General features: G+C 35.5%; 1 protein-coding gene across 1 annotated transcript in view; it reads left to right on the plus strand.

Moving 5' to 3' along the window:
• The window catches only part of TBC1D15 (TBC1 domain family member 15), a 34,202-nt gene extending 11,079 nt beyond the window's left edge, over positions 1–23,123 (plus strand). Inside the window, exons 2-17 of the mRNA XM_057377899.1 lie at positions 44–142; positions 383–457; positions 1,189–1,327; positions 3,083–3,293; positions 7,298–7,397; positions 8,376–8,573; positions 10,034–10,162; positions 10,596–10,699; positions 10,987–11,081; positions 12,486–12,602; positions 15,298–15,398; positions 16,049–16,148; positions 16,490–16,587; positions 20,753–20,869; positions 21,513–21,599; positions 22,285–23,123. Of these exons, the coding sequence (XP_057233882.1) occupies positions 44–142; positions 383–457; positions 1,189–1,327; positions 3,083–3,293; positions 7,298–7,397; positions 8,376–8,573; positions 10,034–10,162; positions 10,596–10,699; positions 10,987–11,081; positions 12,486–12,602; positions 15,298–15,398; positions 16,049–16,148; positions 16,490–16,587; positions 20,753–20,869; positions 21,513–21,599; positions 22,285–22,488 (1,974 nt within the window). The 3' untranslated portion in view covers positions 22,489–23,123. The remainder of the gene's footprint in view (positions 1–43; positions 143–382; positions 458–1,188; positions 1,328–3,082; positions 3,294–7,297; positions 7,398–8,375; positions 8,574–10,033; positions 10,163–10,595; positions 10,700–10,986; positions 11,082–12,485; positions 12,603–15,297; positions 15,399–16,048; positions 16,149–16,489; positions 16,588–20,752; positions 20,870–21,512; positions 21,600–22,284) is intronic.
• Positions 23,124–23,764: the final 641 nt, after the last annotated feature.

Genomic DNA, 23,764 nt, shown 5'->3' on the forward strand with positions numbered 1-23,764 from the left:
TTAAAACTATGCTTTTTCTAATCATTGCTCATTTTTTTTATAGGTTTTATATGAGCAAGAAGGAGTTTTCATTCACTCCTCCTGTGGAAAAAATGATGACCAGGACAGCTTAATTGCAGGAATACTGCGTGTCATAGAAAAGGTATTTGCATAGTACAGTTATGGACTTTGTATAWTTGTCAGCAAAGCACATAAGTTTGGCAAATCTTAAATACCTTTTCAAGTATAGGATTCTGTAAGGACCAAATATCACATTGTGTTTGACATTGTACATATCATTTGTATGTATATAAAAGTCGTACCATAATCACACCGTGACTATATATGGCAGTGGGTATTTTGTTGTGTAGTGTTGAATTTTTTGTGATTGTTTGTATTGTAGGAAAATGAAGTAGTGGTAGACTGGAGGCCATTGGATGAGAGTTTGGATACTTCTAATATCCTCTGTGCTGGAAAGGTTTGTTTTTTAGTTATCAAGTGTTCTTCATTCTGTTTCTCCGGAGATTTTATTTTGTGTTAACTAATGTATGAGTGATCTTATAATGGGAAGCAAAACTTACTTATCATTGATATTAATAGCTAYGTATAGGAATCTTATTTGCAGACTGCAGCCCCATTCAGGTTATTGGGATACATGTGTAGGTTGACTGTATTTAGTTTTCTCTTGGTTCCCAACTAAAATAGTAGGGCAGTAGCTATGAATAATAAAGACCAAATGAGTGTACGTATATCACAGTCACCAGTCCCTCTGCATCTGCTGTCTTGTAGTTTGGTGACTCACTCTTCATAGTTAGACACAAAAGTCAGAAGTGCTGTTCTAATGCAAAATAAAAATAGAAGTCTATGGGGGTTCCAAAATGCAGTGATATGTGGTATTTAAGCAGTATTAAGAGGGTGTGACTAAATAAAAACAAAATGGAAGTTTTACCTTTAAATTAAAAGTTTTTTATATTCATGGAGTCTCCAAGAGAGGCAAGAATATTTTAGTATGTTGGACTTTATTAAGTAAATCCACTTAATCAAAAGTCAGAATTTCCTGTGTTGAACTGCATCGTGTTTCTGAGAATTTCAATACATTTTCTTTTAATCTACAAAATAAAGATGCTGATTGTTTATGTTAAATCTAAAAAACTAGGCCAATTTTCATGCCTTGTGTTTTTTGATAGTTGCTTTTGTTGTTTTTCTCAGGATTCCAGTTCTGTTGTGGAGTGGACTCAAACTCCTAAAGAAAAATGTTCCAGAGGAGCAGACCGTCCAAGTAGTTATGAAGCAGAATGGGACATGGTCACCACAGTCTCTTTCAAGAAGAAACCTCATTCAAACGGAGGTACTTAAAACATAAATATTGAGGGCTTTTTTGCTTGTAGAGTGTTTTGGTTTTCTTCCATGATGGCAACTTGTAACTGAAGAATTGCCTTTTAGGTACAGTAAAATGGATTTTATTAAGACTTGAAAGGCTGGGATTCACTTGTTGTAAGAGGTGAATCTCTGGGTGTGGAAAAAAATTCACGAATGAAATAACTGTCATCTGCCTCTATTTTTTTTCTTTAAATTGTATTGAAAATGAATATTACATCTAACTTTTTGCTTAATCATTAGATGTAGTAGCAGTTTTATTTGCATTGGGCTTGCATTCTTTGAAATAAATGGAATTTGAACTAGGTGTCATGTTAGAAATGAAAATGGAAAAATAAGTGGTTTACTACTCATGCCTTTCCATACTACAGCAGCAGGGGGAGATGGCATATGCAGTTATGAGGTAYGTGAGTCTTTTATACTGTCTTTTTTACTTTGGGAACATAATTCTGTAGCTACACAATTTTTGTTTTACAGTCTCAGGAAAAATGTTGAAAAACGAGTTGTGGAGAAAGAGCAGTGATTCTCAAGTAATCTTTTTCCTCTGATTCTCCCATAATGTTTTTTTTAATAATACTTGTTTTCTATGTATTATTTCACAGCCTGTAACTGGGGACTGTTGTGCTTGTTTTACCATCTTAAATGTCTTCTCTGTCATGTATGAGTGCAGGGTTTGGATGTCATTTTGTTTTTGGGTAAAGCATGGTCCTTGGTTTTTATACACACACACCCACACACACTCACAGCATCTCTGTTGGGTACAGATAGTTTATCACATCCCTAGTTTGTATTGATTTTTCATCTCCATTCATCTTCAGTGCTCCACAGTGAGTGTCACAGAGCACTACTGACTTGGATTACGCTCTTTGCCACTTCTTGCTTATTTTCAATTGMTGTAATTTGATGGAACCAGGCTGGCAGGGGTCCCAGATTTCTTCTAGATACACTGGCAATTTTGTGTCCTCTAGTAAAGTTARCTTTAAACCCTTCTCCTTGAATATATACAATCTTGCACAGAATGTATACAAGCTAGCACAGTAAGGGATGGGTGAGGGGGAAATTTCCAATTCCTTTGCCCTTGCGTTGGTAGCAGCCGTACACAATATTTTAAGTGTGCCCACATGACTGTGGACAATATGTAGGTTACAGGATTGTAGTGCATATCACATTTAGTTTGAGTAAGTAGCACTACCTGGAGGAGATGCAGGTTGGATTTAGCTTGCTGCTGGAGTTTGATACAGCAGCTGTACATTTAACTGCTAGATCACTTCTGTTGTAGGACCATAGAGTATCTTGAGTTGCAAGTGACCCACAGGGTTCATCAGAGTCAAATCCCAGCCCTGCACAGGACACCATATACCTGACAGTGTTGTCCAAACGCTTCTTGAACTCGTGTTAGGCTTAATGCCATGACCACTTCCCTGGGGAGCCTATTTCAGTGCTCGAGCCTCATGTGGGTGAAAAATCTTTTCCTGGAAACYGTAGCTAGAGCTTTAGGGGAGCAATCTGATGGACTTGTTTATTGTTCTACAAGTCTGTAGAAGACAAGGAGGCTCAAACATATAAAAATACAGAAATAGCAGTTACAGTGCGCGTTTTATTGTTAAAACCAATGCTAATGTTTATGTTTTGAGTTTGTTTCTTTTAGGAACAGTGACAGATACAATGCATTTTTAATTGYTAACACTGAAAATCAAACTGAAATCGTGGTAATTTTGTTTTTAAGATGCTACGAGTCATGCAAATGGAGAGAGCAAGTGGTCATTCCTGTTCAGTTTGACAGATCTGAAATCAATCAAACAAAACAAAGAAGGCATGGGATGGTCTTATTTGGTGTTCTGTCTGAAGGATGATGTGAAGCTCCCAGCTCTTCACTTTCATCATGGAGATAGCAAAYTRTTGATTAAATGCCTTGAAAAGCACRTTGTGCTGAATGAGTAAGTATGAGACAATACTTAGCTCTGTAAAATACAGATTATTGGTTTACTTAATTCATGTAATCAATTTCAGATTAATACTTCCCGATTGCTTTTCTCTTCCTTTTTTTTGTTAGTGGAGCCAATTTTCAAGGTGACTGAAACTGATTTCACATATGCATTTGGAATGAAAGCTGAAGTTTTAAAGTTGTTGGACTGATGTATGAAGTATTTCAGAATCTGAAGTGTTACTTGGTCTGAGTGCCTGGGTTGCTCCCTCTAGTGAGTGCAGAAGCTTCTTAGGAACATTCAGTGTAAAAGTTAAATCCTTCATGAACCAMTTCTATAAAATGGGCTAATTCGTGTTAAAATTTGAGATCTTCTTTGTGTGAAATACCTGTGAATATTCACATGAGTGTGCAAGGTAACTTACAGTACTGTCAACTAAATCAGTTGGTCTGTAAATGTTTTCGACCACAATTCCATTCCCCTGTAATTTCTTGTGTGGTCAGTGTTTCACACTTGATCTTTGCTGCACAGAACCATTCTCTGAGTGTAAATATAGTCAAGACCCTATCATGGTGTTAAATACTTCAGGGTTGTTGTGAATTTGTATTGTATTAGCTCCAAGTTTTTTATTAGGATTAAAGCCTTTTTGATTAGCATAGCATAAGTGCAGAATAAAATTACATTTTCTGCTCTCATCATGTAGGCATAAGTATAATTTAAGAAGGCAACAGGTAAGTAAGGTTAGATGGAATATGGAGAAATGAGTAAGATGTGACACCTATACCTATAACAGGTATAATATCAATGTAACATGTATTCCATTTTCAAAAGTGTTTTGCTGTTGTGACTTGCAACATAACAGTCTGATGACAGATTTGAAGGTGGATAGTGAAATGACAGTGGGAATCCTGACAGAGAGCTCTTCTCTCAACAAGTAAAGCTGGCTGATGCTGAGTAATACTGAGGRATACTTGGCTGGAGTAGAAACCAATAGGACATGAGTGGTGTATATTTATTGAAGTGATTCATAAAACGCTTTGACAGTTCCCAGACATGGTGTTGGAGTTTGTGATAATCAGAAGTTTTCAGCTGCTTGGGAGGTGGTAGCATGGTCAGTGTGGCSAATTGGTGGAATGATATTGGATGTAGTATTGTATGTGAGCTTATTAATGGGAAAAGTCAGGAAGACTAAWGGAGAAACTGTTAAGGAGGGGACAAGATGAACTTGTAAATAAGAACATTATCTGTGCAGCCATAGGTTAGAAAATTCTGAATGACAACATCTTAAATCCTGAGGGTTTTTTTTCCTCTAGGTTCCTTCAGAGTCCTTTCTTAAACCTCCTTTCATTTATTTCACTATTAATTTCACAGCTTCTGCAGGCACAGGGAAACACTGTTGTCCTGCCATCCCCCTTCCTCCCTCCCTCCCATTTTCTGAAGGAAACTATTCCTTTTTGAGCAAACTGCTGTGTTTACTTATTTGTGGATATCTTCTGACTAGCTGCTGGTAAGCTAGGGACAGTTTTGAGGGCAACTGATATAGCAATCACTGGAAAAACACTTGTGTTGTGTGGTGAGTCACAGAAAGCTTTATACCAGATCTGTGTGATCTGTTGCCTGTGTACTGCAGCAACATATTTCTAATTTTCTAATTGCTAGGATAAGACATCAAAACTTGAGGTGATGCTCGGGCTTGCAGGATGTGCTGTGCTCCCTGGTATTGCCACTTTGAACAGGTGTAAGCATTAATGAATGCAAGAGCAGGTACTTCAGGAACTGTAAAGCAAAATCGATGGCAGCTATGGAAATTAAATTTGGATGACCTTAAGCATTGACCTGAGCAGGAACTTCCTACTTTAGTTTTCTAATTCAGTTAGGGTCTGCTCTTGTCACCATTTTATCTTCTGTCATCTAGTCATGAATTATGATGATTATTTTTTCKAAGGAAAGATAAAAGGACAAATAGGCCATCCAAATTACAGAAATGACAGAGTCAATCTATGTTTCTATTGTTTCCTAATAGTTGTTCATTCTTTAGTACCTAATGTATCTAAGCTCACAACCTCATTTAGGAAAAGATGTTTACTCAGCTGTCTGGATGCCACAAGCAAATACTTGGCAATGTAATTACTTCTTATCCCAACTTCTATTTTGTAACACATGGATTATTGATATTAAGCAACAAATTTTAGCTTATCTGTAAATTATCATTATGTCATAGGTATTTTCTTATGTTTCTATTACCTCAAAAGATTTTGCCCTTCTCTAACACCATTCTTTATAAAATATCACGTCATTGCTGAAATCAGCGTGGAGAAGGTAAACTTKCACAAAATAGTTGTGATTTTTTGCCCTCAGGATTATGGGCCTTCTAGTTTGGTTGGACCAGTCTAATATTGAGAAAATACTGTGTGCACATATGACACTTCTTAAGTGGCAGGACTATGAGTAAGTTTAAGAAATTGTCAAGCTCACAAATTTTTGAGCAATACCTAAGAAGGTGTTGATGCCCACCTGACTGTCCAGACAGTGTGTTTAATTAAAAGGGAGWTACGGTACACAGTTTTCATTCTTTTAGTTAAGGAAAACTTAACATGACTCAGCCTTTGCCCCTGTCCTGCTTTTTAGAAAAAGCCAGTTGAGCTTCAATAACTGTTGCTGCCTCAGAACTATGACTGTGATGTCTGGCTGTCTCAAAATGAGATCTCTTGTTGCATTTCATATCCGTCAGTGTTAACAGTGTCCTGTCYTGTTGGAATGGGAAAGAGATAAGGCTTATTAAAGTTCTTATCTTTGACTTTAATAACATGGTAGATGATGCAGGTGCTAATAAAAGGAAAAGTAATTTTTCTTTCAAAGACTAGGAACAGTGGACTTAAACTTTGTGAGAGAGCAATAGAGAGGTATTTTATAAATGTAAGTCTGTGTAATGGATTAGGGTCAGATGGCAAAGTGCTTGGCTTTCTCCTGCCTGGATACAAACTCCGAGGCTTCAATGTCAGCCTGCTTTCTGAGCTGTTCTCTCTTCTGTTATCCTGTTGAGCAGTACATTGGTGATTCAGCAGCTGCTTAAGGAAGTAATGGGGTGCCTGTGCTAAAGAAGGGGGCAAAATGGCATGTGGCAGGGGGAGTAGGTGTGAGAGGAAAACACRTAACTGCTAAGAGCATTGTGGTTTCACTTCCTTTGTTKTTACTGTTTTCATCTGCCTACTACTCCACTACCTGTTGAGTAGTGAATGTTGTTTTGGACAGGAGTGTACAAATTTAGTGAGTTAGGCCAAATCAGGTTTGTGTTCATTTAGCTTTTGGAGTCTACACATTTGCAGGGCTGTACTGCTATGGTTCTGCTTCACATTACAATGGCTGTGGTGTCTTTTAAGCCCCTATCAGTATGAATCTTAGAATTATTCTGACAGGATCTGTTGTACGATCACTGGTTAGAARTTTGTTGACGTGCTTTCATCCATTGAAAAGCAGTTTGGATTCCTTAAAGTAATRTTTTACAATGTGACATAATGTAAGATTTACTAATGGATATAAAGAATTCCTTAACTGTATGGGTGACATAGGCTCTTTTCAATTCCTCTGTTATGTTAAAGGAGTTTCAGCATGTATTGTTTGAGCTGACTGTGTCTCACTATGTTTCCTGTGTCACATTTTTATTTTGTCCATTGTCAAAACCAGAAAACTGTACTTGAAGGTAATTTTGTCACCCACATGTAAATGGAGTTATCTTCTGGAGTAATTTCTCAAAAAATTTTCTGATGCTTCATTTTTCAAGGAGTGGAAGACTCAAATTCAGAATTGTATAGAAATTACTAATCTTTTGAAAAATGAAAGTCCTGTTTTGTTTAGCATTGGTTTGTTAGTTTGTGCCAAGGAGTAAGAATGATCTTGCATCAAATCTTTTTTTTTTACAAAGCTGAAATGTGACTTTAAAAAGCCTGTGAATGTTCTGAAAACTTTACAGAAAAGAAATAGTGGAACCCAGACACCCTTTTTAAATTTTATTGCAGATCTCCACATGATGAACGGGTTCTTCTTGTGAAGACTCAGAAGTCACTGTCTCAGTCTTTTGAAAATCTCTTCGATGAACCATCATATGGCTTATTACAAGTAAGTATTATCAATTTTTGTTCTGAAGACTTGTTAAAAAAAAAMCCCACCCTACCATGTCATAGGACTATTTGCTGAAAAATTATTTAATGCCATTGTAGGAGCATTGGCTGTATCCCCCAAAAAATGCGTACTATAAAAAGTACACTTAACTGTAAGTTGTTTTCTATGGTATATGATTTTGTGATATATGATTTCTTAACTTCCCAGGGTGTTATTTCAAACATACTCAAGTTCATGGTCTCTGGGATTCTATACATTTGGATACAGAAAGCCTTAAAAAGAGGAAAAGTTTTAGGAGTTAYTGAAACTTGTTAATTATAGTTTTCTAAGTCTTTTGTGACTAAACATTCTTTTTATTGACATTTTCTCACAATTTTGAAGGGAGGATGRAAATACAGCAGCAAAGGGGACAACATTGTCCAAAAAGATGAGGTTTTTTAATACTACACTTGCTTATCTGCTTATTTGATAGAGCTTACGAACTTGTGAAAGTCAGCAGCAAAACTTGAGTGACTTCAGTGAGGCCAGAGTTTTGACCCACTGATCTACTTAATTAAAGAAAATCTTCTTGAATTAATTACATTAATTTCTGGATTTAGTTGTCAAATGGAGTTTTGTTTGAAATTCCTAGCAGAGTACCTGATGGTTCAAACTGTTTTCTCTGTGAGGGTAGGGAAGCTGGGCATAAGGGTGATGTTTTGTGCCATGAATCACTGGATAGTAAACACTGGATCTGGTCCACTTGTATACGTAGGTCAGGCTTACTGAGAACACTGGTATACAACCTGTCAAATCTATTAGCAGTATTGTCTTCATACTTAAGTTGTTTAATCGTGATGTCTGTTCTRTTATTGCTGCCAATACATGAAACTTAAGTAGCTTTGAGACCTACCATACTTTTCCTCATGCTTTACTTTGAATACAAGAATTACAAATATAAACACAGATTTTTGTGTTTTCCTTGTTATAACACAGAAATGGAAGAAAGATCCATACGTAGTGACAATGGGAAGATTTTCCAAAGTTACAAACTATATTTTTGATAGTTTCCGTTCAAGTGATCCATCAAATCAAAGGCGACCACCATCAGAAATGGCAGACTTTCTTAATGATACTATTCCAGGGCTGAAGATAAATCAGCAAGAAGAGCCAGGATTTGAAGTCATTACACGAGTAAGTATATCAATTAATGATACAGACACATTAATTATTTTTATGCACTCCTTTAAAGGAATGGTATGACTTGAAGCATAGTGAGTTATATTGTTCATGCAATTGTGGCATATTACCATTTATTTTTAAGAGATAAGATCATAATCAGTTACTTTTGAATATGTCATTTTTATGCATGCAAATGCGAGTTTTCCTTTGAAAGGAAGTTTGTAATTAGTGAAATGGGGGCTGTAGTTATATTAGAGGCACTACCTTAAAAAGTAACCAATTTTATGTTTAGTGTTTCCTCTGAGGTCAATTAGAGCTACATTAAGTAAAATTGGAGAATGCAGGTTAATAACAGACTTTCATGGCTAACCACTCCTAACATTTCAGTTTCTTTTAAGATTAAAACAAAATTGTCTAGGAATACAGATCACAGATTCATATATGATTTCAACCAAAGCTAGAATGAACTTGTAATTGGATTTTGAATCACTGTGGACTCCTGTTGGAGTCTTTTATAGATAGGTGGAAAAGGTTTTTTTTTTAAATGCTTGTGATCATTATTTAAGCAGCTTACATATTTTTAAAACATTAAACTATTTTATATGGGGTTTTTTTTGAGTTCAAGGTAGTGTTAATATTTTAGCAGTAGCTGTATGAACTATTCTAAGAAGTTGCTACCTAGCACTTACCCAGTTAATTTATCAATTACAAAGTATAACAAATGCTTCACATGGAAAATAATCTTGACCTATATGTCTTAATCTGACAAATGCCTTGGACTTGTAAAGAGTTGAAACCCAAATTGATTTCAGGGTTGCCATCATAAAAATGTTTTTAGGAAGCAASGATTTAGTGTCTGCTCAATTCTACTGTACTTGGATATGCAGTTTGGAAATGGAGAGACAAAGCAACAAACTGAAACTTTGGATGGGTGTTATAAATTCTGAAAGTACATACATGCTTGGGTTTTTTTTCAGGGCTGCATACCAAAAATTGATCTTTCCAGTCACATTGGTCCGTCTGTGTAGTGATAGCATCTCCGAACCTGACTTGGTTTTCAGTTCTCTCTCACATGCAGTAATGTGTATCAGGAATGTGTTTTTGAAGTGAAGCTCTCAATTATCCTTGGTTGCTGTGTCGCATTAGTTTATGGAAGCTAGCTCAGAGGTGTTTGTGGAGTTAGAAGGTTATTTGAAACACACATACATCCTCCAAAATCTGAAATATTAATATGTATAGACAGGTCCTCAACACCAAGTGTCGTACTCTAAAGATTTGCTTGTGTTGGCCCACACTACCATGCTCATGTGAGTACAACCTTACATTCTTAGAGCTGTTAACTGAGGTATGTTATGTGGAAATGCACTTGTACTGAATAGAAGAAACTGGCAAGCTTAGTACCATTTGTGCAGTTGTTTGCAGCTACTGAAGCACTTCATTAGGATTCATTAACACCTTTGTGTGTGTTTCAGATCGACCTAGGGAAACAGCCTGAAGTTAGTAGAAGAGAGCCTGTGTCAGCTGAAGAATGGGCTAAGAATATGGATTCTGAAGGAAGAATTTTAGATGTTGACTACATAAAACGATTGATATTCAAAGGGGTAAATTGTTTTTCTAAATTCAGCAAGATCTATGGCTTTTACTTTCCTTCCCAAACCGTGGTTATGCTGTTTTCATTATGCTTGTAATGTTTCATGCAGAACTTTGAGCATGACCCAGACAATCATTATTGAGAGACTTCATAAAGCATGGTTTCATGCCAGTCAAATACCTCAGCAGTCTTGTAGCCCTATAAAGTGCTCTACAAGGAGAGAGATCTTGTTGTGGCTCACTAAGGGAAATTAATTGAAAATACAGAAGCTTAAGTGATAAAACAAATGAAAGTGAGTTTCAKGAAAAGACCATGTTTCAGTGCTAGGATATTAGGTTTATTCTTTTCTCTAAAAAGGTGTTTTCTTATCCTCCTTCAAAATCTTCTGCTTTTGCCCAGCAGTTTTCTGGGATTTTTGTTGCTTCATAACCATCTTTCCCTAGGGTCTCTGCCATACTTTAAGGAAGGAGGCATGGAAATTTCTTTTGGGGTATTTTCCTTGGAATAGCACTAGAGAAGAGAGAGCAAATCTTCAAAAAAGGAAAACGTGAGTACAGTGATATTTTTCTTATAAAACAAATGTAAAAGCTGCATCTTTTTTTAAAACATGGTAACGTAGAAAGCTTTTTGGAAAGCTGAAAGACAGCTGCTACAATCATTGAAGGCAAGAACATGTGAGACTTCCTTAAAAATTGTTATACTAAAGATATTATGTAAACAGGGTGTTGTTCCATTTATTGCAAAGAATAAATAGAATGAATGAATGTTTAAATAAAAAAAAGGAWATGAGATGATTGAGTATGTTTGAGTTTCAAAATTATCTTTCTTCTTCAGGGATGAATATTTCAGGATGAAACTGCAGTGGAAATCTGTTAGTGAGGAGCAGGAAAAGCGAAATTCAAGACTAAGAGATTACCGAAGTCTTATAGGTAAATTCAGGTTTAGAAACATACCTAACTGCACACATATTTTACAAGTTAATATGAAATTTAAAAAAGTACCATTTTGAAGAACCTGCATGGAGAGGCACTAAAAACGAACATGTTGCTCTTTTCATAGGTGTCTAAACTGGGTTATGTACTTAATATAAAAACTTTCTTAACTAGAGTAATTCAGAGCTTTGCATATCAGTGTTACAAAGTAGCTGGATTTTTAAACTTTCTTTGCTCAATAAGAAAAGGCTCTTCATTTTGTGTTACATCATGATGTGTTTTTACTGGAAATCTTAAAATAACGAGGTACAATAAGAATGTGAAAATATGTTTGTTCGTATTTTATTATTTCTGAATGGATTTATGTGCATTCTGACTTCTGGGGTTTTATACTTTTAAAAATTTCAAATTATGCTGAATATTAGCGGTTTGTATCCTCAATTCTCTTTGGTAGTGAGATTTGGGCACCAATGTTTAGGATTACTAAATATTTTTTCAGGAGACAGGACAAGATTTCTGTGTTAATTCTGAGAGAAAGGCTAAACTTATTTCAGGCAACTGCCAAATTCAGCAGGCAAGCTAAAAGGGTCAAAGTCCAGTCTTGGTAGATCAATAAATACATTTTTAGAGAATCTTAAGAGAAAAAATAATATTCAGACTTATAAAAAGGCCAGGTGTTTGTTTCTATTGAAGCAATAATTTTAATTTTCAGGTATTTGAAATGTAAGTGGACATGTAATACTGCATATTTGGGTTATGTAGTAAAATAGATCCAAAACTATGAAGTACTCCTTTTACCAAATTGCATTCAAAATTTAGCAAAACCTCAAAATACATCAGTCTTGAACTTMACATTATTAAAGAGTATGCTGTGTGCTTGGTTTGTTTCAGGCATCAAAACTGCCTGAGGAAAGAGGCAGTTTCATCTGCTATGAGTTACAGGAACTTGTGAAACAGTATTTATAAACATGCTGTTATGACCTGTGACAGTGTTGTTGAGCTGATCATGTGGGAACTTTCCAACTATGGCTAGCATTGCGTCACATCAGTATTCATAAATGGCATTGTAGAGTTAACTCAYGTAAAATTGTTTTTAATCCTAAGACATTTTTGCTGAATTATAATCAGGAATTTTTTTATAAAATGTATTATCAAAGGAAAGCCAGAAACCTTTGAAATATGTTTATAAGCAAATCCTTTCATTGGAGATAGGAAGGATTTTCTTAATTTTAAAATATTCTTTATTTTGAAATGACATTAAATTATGCAATTTTCTCAAACACTTGAAAACTTTGCAACAGTGTTTGAGGAAGGAATCGGCTTAAATATTCTGAATTAATTTGCTACTGGCTTTGTAGTACTGGTTCTGAAAGTGTTTTTAAATCTGAACTATTTTCTTAGAAAAAGATGTTAACAGGACAGATCGAACAAATAAATTCTATGAAGGTGAAGATAATCCAGGACTCATTTTACTTCATGATATTTTGATGACCTATTGCATGTATGACTTTGACTTAGGTAAGTTGTGTCCCTCTGAATGTAAGCTGTGTCCCTCCCTTCTTGGCTTCTGATATGCAACTTTGTTTGTGCTAAGTCCTGTTAATAGTATTTAATTTGTATGGAATACAATGCTTTTTCTAAATGTCTTAAAAAAAGATTTAATATTTTATAGTATTTAACAATGTAGATAACTTTGTTCAGTTTCTCTTCCTCTCTTCAATTTGATGCTTATCTCAGGCCTCTGAACCCATCAGTTATGATGGGATTTGGAATTAAGTGGTAGCTTGTCTTCACTGCAGACCTACTGTTGTGGGGTTCTTTTGTTGTTTCGGGGGTTTTGTGTGGTTTTCGTTCAGTTTTTGTGGTGTAGGGTTTTTTGGTGTTAATTTTTTTATAGAATTGAAGCAGTCTTGTTTTTCAGAGTTTAAATGGGTTTGGGTCTTTGGAGCTTGAGTGTTATATATATTTTGAARGCTGATATATCAATAAAAATGATAAGCCAGCTGCCACTGCTGTAATTAAAGCTCAGCRTGCTGAACCAGCTGTTTATAAACATGGTGTTCTTGTGAATATTTTAGAAGCTGCTTCTTGAGAAGTGCACTTAGCAATCTGTCAAAAATTACACTTTAGTGTATGCATCTGTTGCAGAGGGAAGAGCATATAACATCTTGCTTTAATCACAGTGTTAAYGTGATGGCTAAGTCTTGGCTTCTTGTTAATTGTCTTGGGAGGGAGGGAAAAGATACTTCTAGTTGGCTCCCCCTCCACCCCTGGCATGACATTTGGCTCCCACGTATACTTGGGACTTTTTTCGGGTATTCTGTATCAGAAAAGTTTTGGGATTCTAAAAGCCCACTTCATGCCAGAGTTTGAAAACAAAAAGTAAGAATAAATCTTTCTCTGCTAGTAAAYATGCTGCAGAGCTGTAGTTCTTGTCAGCTTTTGTTCTCTCAGAGAGTCTTGATCCTTGGCTTGAAAAAAAAACTAAAACTGATGATTTAAACATGTAGCTCTGTTTCAACTCTTTCCACATTTCAACCTTTGTTAATACASAGTGACATTACGGATGAAATTAATGCAGATTCACCACCCACTCTGTTAAAAACATTGTTTAGATGGCTTGGATGTACACAGGGGATAAGTATTTTGTTTTATAAACAAGCAGGAATAATGGGACTGCAGTAAAATTGATATAATAACTGTCCAAGGCTTCTAAGCACTGGTGCAGTGTTGCTCTTAATGTTTTGGCAGCAGCTTTAGAGGGGTCTGAATAATGCRCACGAACTGCCAGATAGGGGAGGGGACAGAACAGCTGTTAATAGAATGTTTTTCTGAATTTATTCCAGAAGTCTGCATTAATGAAATTGGTTTTATTATTAAATAGACTTTTAAACTCTCTTGAACAAAATGTTACCTGCATTTGTCAGTTGACTGTAGTATTGAATATGTGAGGAATAAAACTTATTTTCTTTTGTCCTTTTAATTATTTACCTGTTTGCTGTTACTTATTCTATTTTTCTTCTCACAGGTGCTTCATATTTTCTTTTCACAGGTGCTCTCTTATTTAGGGAGGTCAGGTACGATAGGGCAGTAGATAAGCTGGCACTAGCATGAATGGTATTGGAAGAGTCAGGAGGAAGGGGGAAAATTAGCTGTAAAATCGTTTTCCTCTACTTTTCTCGAATGGTTGTTAATTGCAAACAAAAGAGCTGGAAGAAGCATTAAAAAACTATAAACATTTGAAAGCCTTTGTTAATACAACTAAAAAGTTAYAGCTTTTTGTAAAAATGATATGCTTTAGTGCGCATTTCCTTCTCCAGTTAAATGAAAGCTTTTCTTATAAAGCATGTGAGTGCTTTTTAGGAGGTGTGAAATTGATTCACCACTTCCAGGCACAAAACCTGAAAGCACTTCCTTGAATCAGATCCAGATATGTGTTACTTTTGTTCCTCTTGCAAGCAATACTTTACTATTAATTCCCTTTCTCACTTTGATAGGTCAAATTCTTCATTGTTGTCTGCTTGGTTACACAGATGGTCTTAGGCTTGGGTGTATTTAAAAAATACTGTCCAAGCAGAACAGTCTCAATTTCCTTAAATAAAGGAATCTGTAAAGCATATTCACTGCCAGAAAAAAAAAAAGTGCGTAATTTTCTTCTTAAGAGCTGTCTCACCGTGCTTTTCTGAAATTGCAACTCAACATTTCTTTAAATGAATTTCAGAAGAAAATCTTTGTTTGGGGGTGGGTGGGAGAGTGGGAAGATACTCAAAATTTTTAAACTATTGGAAAAAAGTAACCGAATAGAAAGGAGACTATATACAAGTTTATAATTGTGATGGGGCAAGGTATATACTTAACCTTCTTGAAAATATCAATAAATGCACCAAGTTTCAAACGTTCCAATAGGAACGTTTTTACTAAAAATCTATTGTGTTGAGTCAGTTTGTACATATTTTAACAACAACTAGAATGTGTTTGCTTCATGTTCTCTTTAGATTGGCAGAAATGGCTGCTAAATCATACCAGATCTGCTGGATGTTGGTGGCTATTAATACAAATTTGTCTTTACTGGTAGCTGAATTGGAGAATTGTAGTGTCTGTCTGTGCTAATACCTGTTTCACTCAGTCATTCATCACAGTTGAAAAATTACTGCTTAGCTGATGAGTTTAAATTCCTATTTGCTTTTTCCCCCTCTCCTTTTTCTCCATCAAGGTTATGTGCAGGGGATGAGCGACTTGCTGTCACCTGTCTTGTATGTTATGGAGAACGAAGTAGATGCCTTTTGGTGCTTTGTATCATACATGGATCAAATGGTAAAAAAAGGCTTTTTTAACCCACATAAAGAGATAAGCTACAGATACTTTGGGTTTTTAAAATTCTTTTAAAGCAATCATTTTATGTTTGGMGTCAATATGCTTTTTTTTGATTGAGGTTATGGTGGGTTGTACAAAACAGATATATTTGGCTCCTTAAAAATTCCAAAGTAACCATCACAGACAAATTTGTATTTATCAGGAGTCCTCAAGAAGGATTTTGTTTAGGATAATGGGTTTCATGTCATACCTGCCTTTTGGCTTTTGTTAAATGCAGTTTAATCTTCCCACAGAGTGAAGCTTTTATGACTTCTGGATGTTGCAAAACAGTGTGACTGATATGAGAGTAAAAGAAAAGTTGGGTTTGTTTGAGTGCAGTCATGCTGCTTGGAAGTACAGAGCTTAGGCTGATTTAAACTATCATTTATTATATACAAAAGTGTTACCAAAGAAATGCAGTTCATTGCTTTAGTTAAACTTCTCAGTAGAAGGAAGACATTTCATTAGGTAGAAGTAYAATTAAATATCCATACGTTAAATACATAAAGGATGAGAACTGCTGTTGTAATAACAAAACTTCTTTAAAAATAGTTGCAAATCTCGAAATTGAGTTAATAAAAATGACAGTGTTAATGTTTTATTCCGTACAGCATCAGAATTTTGAAGAACAGATGCAGGGTATGAAGACACAACTAATTCAACTGAGTACTTTGCTTCGTTTACTAGACAGTGGATTTTGCAGTTATTTAGGTAGGTGTGTTATTTATGCAGAGTAACTGAAACAACTTCCTGAATTCTGTTCTTTAYCAGTCTAAATATATTTCCAATATTATATGAATACAGGACTTGTAAATTAATAATGCCTAAAAGATTTCAGTAATTACTCCATGAAAAAATACGGTCATCCTGTTGCCATTTAAAAAAAATACGCCATTCTCTGACAAGTATCTTTGATTCTGAAAAGGGGCTGCTGTCTTAAACATTAGTGGTATGARTGTGTACCTGTAAAGTGTGGGTGGTTTTGGTTTTTTTTTTCACCTATTATCTGAACCAAATGTGCTGCTTCTGAAATGTCACATTCTTATTCCTAGAATCTCAAGACTCAGGCTACCTTTATTTTTGCTTCCGGTGGCTTCTTATCAGATTTAAAAGGGAATTTAGCTTTCAAGATATTCTTCGACTCTGGGAGGTAAGGAAATATTTAATCAGACAAACTCCAGCAGTTTTTGGACTTTAGAACGAAAAGCATGGATCATTTTGCAAAGTGTTTAATACTCTGATAAATTAAAAAAGGAAAAAGAATAGTTAGTGCAATGATCTGAGGACAAGTGACCATTTCTTAGGTCCTTCTAGCCTGAAGAACAACCTGAGAAGTTAATGAAAAAAATACTTACTAGAGCTGATTTGGATAAATTGGCTTTTGCAAAAAGATTTGGACAGGAGCCTTCTTCTGAGACTCTTAAGTGAAAGTAGTAAGTGGGGAGTACCAATTAACTGTTAATGGAAAACAGTTCATGGTAGAAGAAAGCATTTGTGTGTGTGTTTGTTTAATTCCTTGATATTGGTAATTCTATGTAGATTAAGTGGAATGAAGCACTGTCAGGGTTCACCMTATTCACCAAAACCATGAGGAGGATTATGTCAAAAGATCATTAATCTTGATAAGACCTTGTGATGCCAAAAAGCATAATGTAAAACATCAATTGTTGAAGTTCTGATACTTCTGGGTTAATGAGGKTTTTTTTTTGATTTAGATGATGTTGGGATCACATGGAATAATTATAATTAACTGATATTTTTGTCTTTAATTCTTCTCTTCCAACAAAATTGAGAAGTGTGTCAACAGTACAGGTTTATTGTCCAAGATGCAGTTAACAAGGGCACAGTATTCACTGAAAACTCAGAGGTTGAGAATGAATGTTCAGATGAATGGAGGGATTATTTTCTAGGACATAACATCACATGTGTTGGGGAACAGAATAGTAATGAACAGGGCTGAGATGCATAAAGGTTGTGTATAATGAAAAATCATGTTGATGCTTTTATTCACTTTTTCCACTAATGAAAAAGGAGTCACATAAAGAAGAGGACCAGTATTTAAAACTGTCTAAAGTAAATATATTTAGCTTTTTTATCATACGTTGGTAGAATTTACTATCTTAGAGTATTGAGGTAATATTTTAMTGAGAGGACAAAAAAGCTTATGGATAGCATTCATAAATAAGGAAACCAATATGTACAAAACCAGAATTCTGTTAGTGCCAGTTATAAATGAGAATGATTTGGAAGGGGAGATGCACTCATCTCTTCCCCCCAGTATTATGTTGTCTTCTCAGTATTTTTTTTAAAGAATAATTTTTCTTTTTAAGTTTATGACAGCAGTATTTTTATTTATAGTTTATAGTCCCAGGCTAGCATGTTTTTATCACCTCTGCTTTAATGTGTGTCTGTGTGTGCATACAGAAAAGAAACACACCATATTTCTCTCTCAAGTGTTTTTTTTTTCTGTCTTTGGAAGACGATGGAAACCTATTGATATATGATAGTCTTGTAGGCTCCTTCTAGCACACCATAATGTATGTTTACTACAAGTATTCAATTTCTTTGCTAGGAAATATGGAATGGGAAAGGGAGAATCTTGTTCTTTTTAAAAGAAAGTAATTAAGGTATTATGTTGATGTTTTTATGCAAAGGCCAGTGTCACCTTGATCACAGTTGAAGTCCAGTTTACAGTGGATTTTTTTTTTCCTGCGCATAGCCATGCAGCTCCACTGGTATCACTGAAGTGGGATTTACAAAGGCAAGCTATAGGCACAGGAGASTGCTTCCCTTTAGAGAGAAATTAACTGCTTTTTTTGGTATTTGGCTTTGCAAACCTCATGTGTTGTTTTGTATTAGAACATGAATTGAGGGAAATCCATTTGATGGCAATATTACCCTGTGACATACTCATTTGCAGAGCATTGAATGGGAAGAAGGGGAGGTACCATCTGCGATTCCAGTTCCAGGATTTCTGGGGCTTTTTTGTCTAATCTGTTTACACAGATTAGATTTTGTCTAATCTGTTTTTTTGTCTAATCTGATCTCAAGGTGTTCTTACTGATTTTTATTTCTATCCTCTGACTCATGAACCACAAAAGTTAGCATCAGGCACTTTCTCCCTATTCCCACTGACTTCATGACTTCCAGTGTTTTAACACAAAGGAATGAGAAATATTCTTCTAGTCTGGTTTCTCCCATCTCCATTCACCTTGGAGATAGGAGATACCAGTGCTCATCTGCTGGAATAGAGGCTAACTCCAAGCCTATGCACTTCCTGAGGAAGAGCTATTATCAGACTGTGGTACAAAATGTGGATGGTTGTATCATTGCTCTGTGACAGAGTTGCATGTGATATAGAGGTGACATTCCACCTTGTGTGGGTAAGCTGAGATGTGTTATGTGAGTGCAGTTACTTGCAATGTTACATGCAATGCCTTTTTACAGAAATGTGAGTATGGGTTGAACTGCTCTGTGGATGGGTTAACTTACAGCACATTTCAGCAGTGCCTCTCAGACTCGGGCCAGATAAGACAGCCTACTGAGCCACTGCTTAGCTGGCTCGAAATTGAGAGTAGTTCACTCCCTCGTTGACACTGGAGAGACAGGCAGTATCACCTAGTAATTCCAGCCAGTTCTTAACCTTTTGTTTKCATAGTGGGTTGCTTAGAAGAAACCCAGAAGGAAAATAACAAAATTACAAGTAACTCACACCTAGCTCCAGTGTTATTCTAGTACYGCTCTCATAGCATAAAACAAGAACTAAGTTGGGAATAAGTTACTTCACGTACCTTGGTTACAACTATTCGGAACTGCTGAAGTAACATTTAACCAAATGAGTCCTTACTTCTATAGCTTTATCAGAAAGAAATAAGAAAAAAAGAGTTATTGCTCCTGATTTTTCTATTAATTATATTTTTACTTTTATACTTAGAATTTAAATGCTGCTTTTCTTCCATCCTTTCAGCATGCTGTGATCCTGCTGTTATGCATTTATATACATAACCTTAAGTGCATGCTCTGCTCCAGACTTTGAAGGGTTTATCCAAAATAGTAGTAAAATGTATGGAATTTTTTTTTCAGCAACTTGATGTTGAACCACATCAATGCACAACTTGCAATACGTCCTTCTTAGGAAGTAGGAGTGGAAAAACACAACAGTGTGTAGACAGACTGTGATTGGTAGATTATAGGCATTTTCGTTTAACTGTTATTTTTTATCAGCCTATTTGCATTGTGGTCTTTTTCCTGGAGTGAGAGAATGCTTATACAGAATATTGGTTGTCTGAAAAAGATGCTAAATTTAATTTCTGAATCTTAATTGAAACATTTAAGATTAGTTGCACCTGATTTTGAGTGAACTTGGTTTGGATATGCTTGGGATTTATGCAATTATGTTTACAGGTTTCATGTACTAGTGATGAAAGTTCAAGTATGACCTCTTGCTAGCTTTTTAAGGCTCTGTTCCTTCAATTATGATGAAAAAGTTTTTTTGCTAATGAAGTAATGAATTTTCAGGACTCTGGTTTCTTACCTGCCTTTTTTGAGAGTAAATCCATTGTTTTAAGTCTCTTTATCTGTCAGGGCAATTTGTACAAGCAGGTTTTTGCTTCTTTCTGTTTATGTTGGCATACCTGTTCTTCAGCTTGCTATCCACCACACATGTTCTTCTCAAATACTTTTCTGTTAAAGATTTTCCTGAATGTACTAAAATAGTGTATTAGCAAGGTTGCAACTGAAGTTGCACATTTCAATACCAGTGAACTCAACAATGATCAATTGTGTCCTCCATGCRACCAAAAGCCGATGTATCTTCAGTGAGAAAGCAGTACCCACCCATTCTCAGTACCTACATGTACATGTCTTTATGTTCTTGTGGTGGGGAGATTGGGAACAACTTCAGCTCCTTATTTATAACCATTAGAAACTTTTGAAGGTATTGCAGAGCATGACACACTTCTGCCAATTCACACTCAATGCAGACAGACTAAGCCACATAAATAATTTGTTAGTTTTAGGTACTTCTGTTTCACATGAGCTGAGGCAGAACACACATTCACAGGACCACAAGCTCAAGCAGCTTAGTAGCATTATAGTGGACAATGTCTTAAGAACCAGGTAAGCATTTGGTGACTCAGACTTGCAGTTGTTACTAAAGGGCAAGAAGTAAAATTGAAAATAATTGTGTAAATACTTAGTTGCTTTCAAAAACAGCTTATTGTTAGTTCACTGGTTTGGCTGGAGGACTTATTTTCTAAGAACTACTTTTCAGAAGAAACGTAAGTATTTCTAATGTGGGATTTTTGTTTGAACAGGTCATGTGGACGGAACTGCCTTGTCAGAATTTTCATCTTCTCCTTTGTTGTGCTATCCTAGAATCTGAAAAACAGCAAATAATGGACAAGCACTATGGCTTTAATGAAATATTAAAGGTACCAAATTCTTATGCATTATTGTGCTAGTTTTGGCTGCAGTAGACTTAATTGTCTTCCTAGTGGCTAGTATGTAGATGTCTTTTGGATATTAAATATTAGTTAACTTTTTGAAATTAATAGAATATTATTGTGGTTTTTGTTGGGGGAGGAAAGGTGCCTACTGTCTTCTGAAGGTGGAATGTCAGCTGAATGTCTATCCTGCAGGCTTTCAAAATGGCTTATTATTGGATGTCTGCATTTAATAAGATCCTTAATAGATCAAAAAGGGTTCTACCCTCAGACTACTGCTTAGTATATTTAATAATAACTTTTGCTTTTTCTTCTATGATCTCTTTATCATCTCTGAAAATGTGAACTGCTGGGGGAAGTACATAGAAGGGCTAGATACTTTGTCACATTTAGAGGTACCATGAATTCCTATTGCAGACCTTGGATGCTGKTGAAAGACAGCTGTTGCATACTGTATCTTTGAGTAGCCATTTCTCAAAGCTAATAGACTGTGTCTAGCATTTCATAGCTTAAGGGGTGATTTCATAGCTTAAGGCTTATAAGGTGATCCTTATTAGCAGTGCTGTACAGTATTAGTGTGACTTGGGTAAAAGTTACTTTATCTCACTATTGCTTGTGAATCTATTTTTAGCATATCAATGAAYTGTCTATGAAAATTGATGTGGAGTATATACTCTGCAAAGCAGAAGCAATTTCTATGCAGATGATGAATTGCAAGGTAAAGATATTTTGACTATATCTACTGTGAATGTTTATAGACAGTAGAAGTATGTGGTTAGCTGTAAGTCTTCAAGTATGACTATGAAATAACGAAATGCCTGGATACAGTAAAGCATGTTGTGTAGCTATGCAGTGCCTATGTTCTAAAAGTCTGTAAGTGTAAGCAAGAGTGATTTTATAGAGTAATACTATTCATTGAGGGAAAACTGAATTGTGCCTTTTGGTTATGATTTCTCAACTCTCACTAGATAACCTCAATCCAAGTAATTTGATGTTCAGTGTGCTTGAGGAAACTGAGTTGAAAGGTGCATTGCACTGAAAGCATGCCAGGCTTACTAGGCAAAAACTAGTTAGTCACTTAATAAAACTAATTTCAGTAACTCGAAGTGTAATTGTAATAATGGATTAGACTTTAATTTTTTTATGAAGATTATATTGTTAATCGGGAATTGATTCCTGAGTGTGTTCCCTTTGCTGATTTTTTAAAAAGCAGCAACAGAAAATGGTAATTCTAATGCAAGTAATGCTGAGAGAGATGCTTTCAGTACAGGTAAATTCAGATGAATGATTGCTCAGATGAATGAGTACAGGGAATGCAGGATGGACAGAGGGGAACTTGGTTGTTACCTTTTTGCATTTAATTACAGTGGTTTTTAATATTTCCTTTGCCACCTCCTTTCTAGGAATTGCCTCAAGCAGTTAGTGAGATTCTGGGGATAGAGACCAGTTCAGTAACACCGGATTCAGATACTGGAGAGGATGAAAGTGGAGCTGAGTTGGGTTGTCCGACGTTGTATCAGAATATCTCAACACCTGTAATCGCTGCCAATGGGACACGCGACGGTGCTCAACAGATGTCTGAGAGGCAGAGCCTGGCACCTGCGTAATTACAGTTGGTCACATTGGAGAAAGACTTTTACTGAGCACGTTTTTTTTCWAGCACTCGAGAGATGGATATTTAAATTTGATGTTGATTAAGCTTTAAGGTTGTAAAGAAAATCTGTACTGTAATGCTCTTGCATTAAAGCTTTACAACATGACTCAACTATTTTTGTAGTTTCTTCTACCAAAATAGCCTTTTGTTTTCAATAACATTCCTTAATATTTTTGTAGCTAAGTGCATTTTCTTTTTGCTGGTAAACTGGAAATGGGTGGTGATTAAGAATGAATTTGAAAATTCTGCATTTGCTGAGCTTTCACACATATTGATCTAAGACAGTGTGAGCTCTTTGATTTGAGCAGATTCACATTATGCCAGCTGAAGCTGCTGTACAAATTTTCCAGCTGAAGTGATGCTGATGTGCTAAAAGAGGATTCTTTTGTAAATGGATTTTCCCTGTCTCAAATGTTTACAAAAATACTTCTAAGTATTTGTTGCTGGTTGAATGTAGATTTGAAATGGACATTCATACTTGCACAGTTTAATGTCCAAATATTGAATTTTGTGTAATTGGGAGTGGATGAACAGTATATTTTTACATTAACATATCTTCACTTTATATATACATATATATATTTACACACACACTATATACACACACTATATAAACAAATGTTTGTGAATACTAAAAATGATAGTCATATTTTCAATATCTGAATAAACTTGACTGTTCATTCATATGCACCAGTTTGACCAAATTAATGCACAGCTCCAACCTGGGCTCTTTTTCAAAACTTTTCTAACTGAAGGTAACTTTCATGTGAATACATTCAGTCCTACACCTGGATGTAATTTTGCAATTGATATCTTGCAAACTTTACTAATGTTTGTATTTGCTAATATATTAACTGATCAATTAACTACTTACACTGTTTTATGGCAACATTRTTTGGAGAATTAATAAGCAGGTTATAAAAAAGCCAACCAACAAACCACACACGAAAATAGTAATCACAATTAACATTAATGCATTATTTTGTATCTCCAAAAGGCAGTGAGTTTATTTCATGCCATGCTGATGTCCTTTGACGTTATGTGAATTTAACATAACTGATTAAGTGTATTCATTATTTGGTAACTATTGTACATATATAAAATAAAAGTCAAAGCTGATTTAGTGTTTTTAATTAAATCATATTTAGAGAAAAAAATCTAGTTGTCTGGTTGTTGATGTAAGAAYGTGAGATGGAGGGGAGAGCTATTGGTTAGTCCATGGATATGAC

Source organism: Malurus melanocephalus, unplaced genomic scaffold, assembly GCF_030028575.1.
Source record: "Malurus melanocephalus ecotype Western Australia unplaced genomic scaffold, MMel_1.1 scaffold_10, whole genome shotgun sequence".
NCBI classification, from domain to species: Eukaryota; Metazoa; Chordata; class Aves; order Passeriformes; family Maluridae; genus Malurus; species Malurus melanocephalus.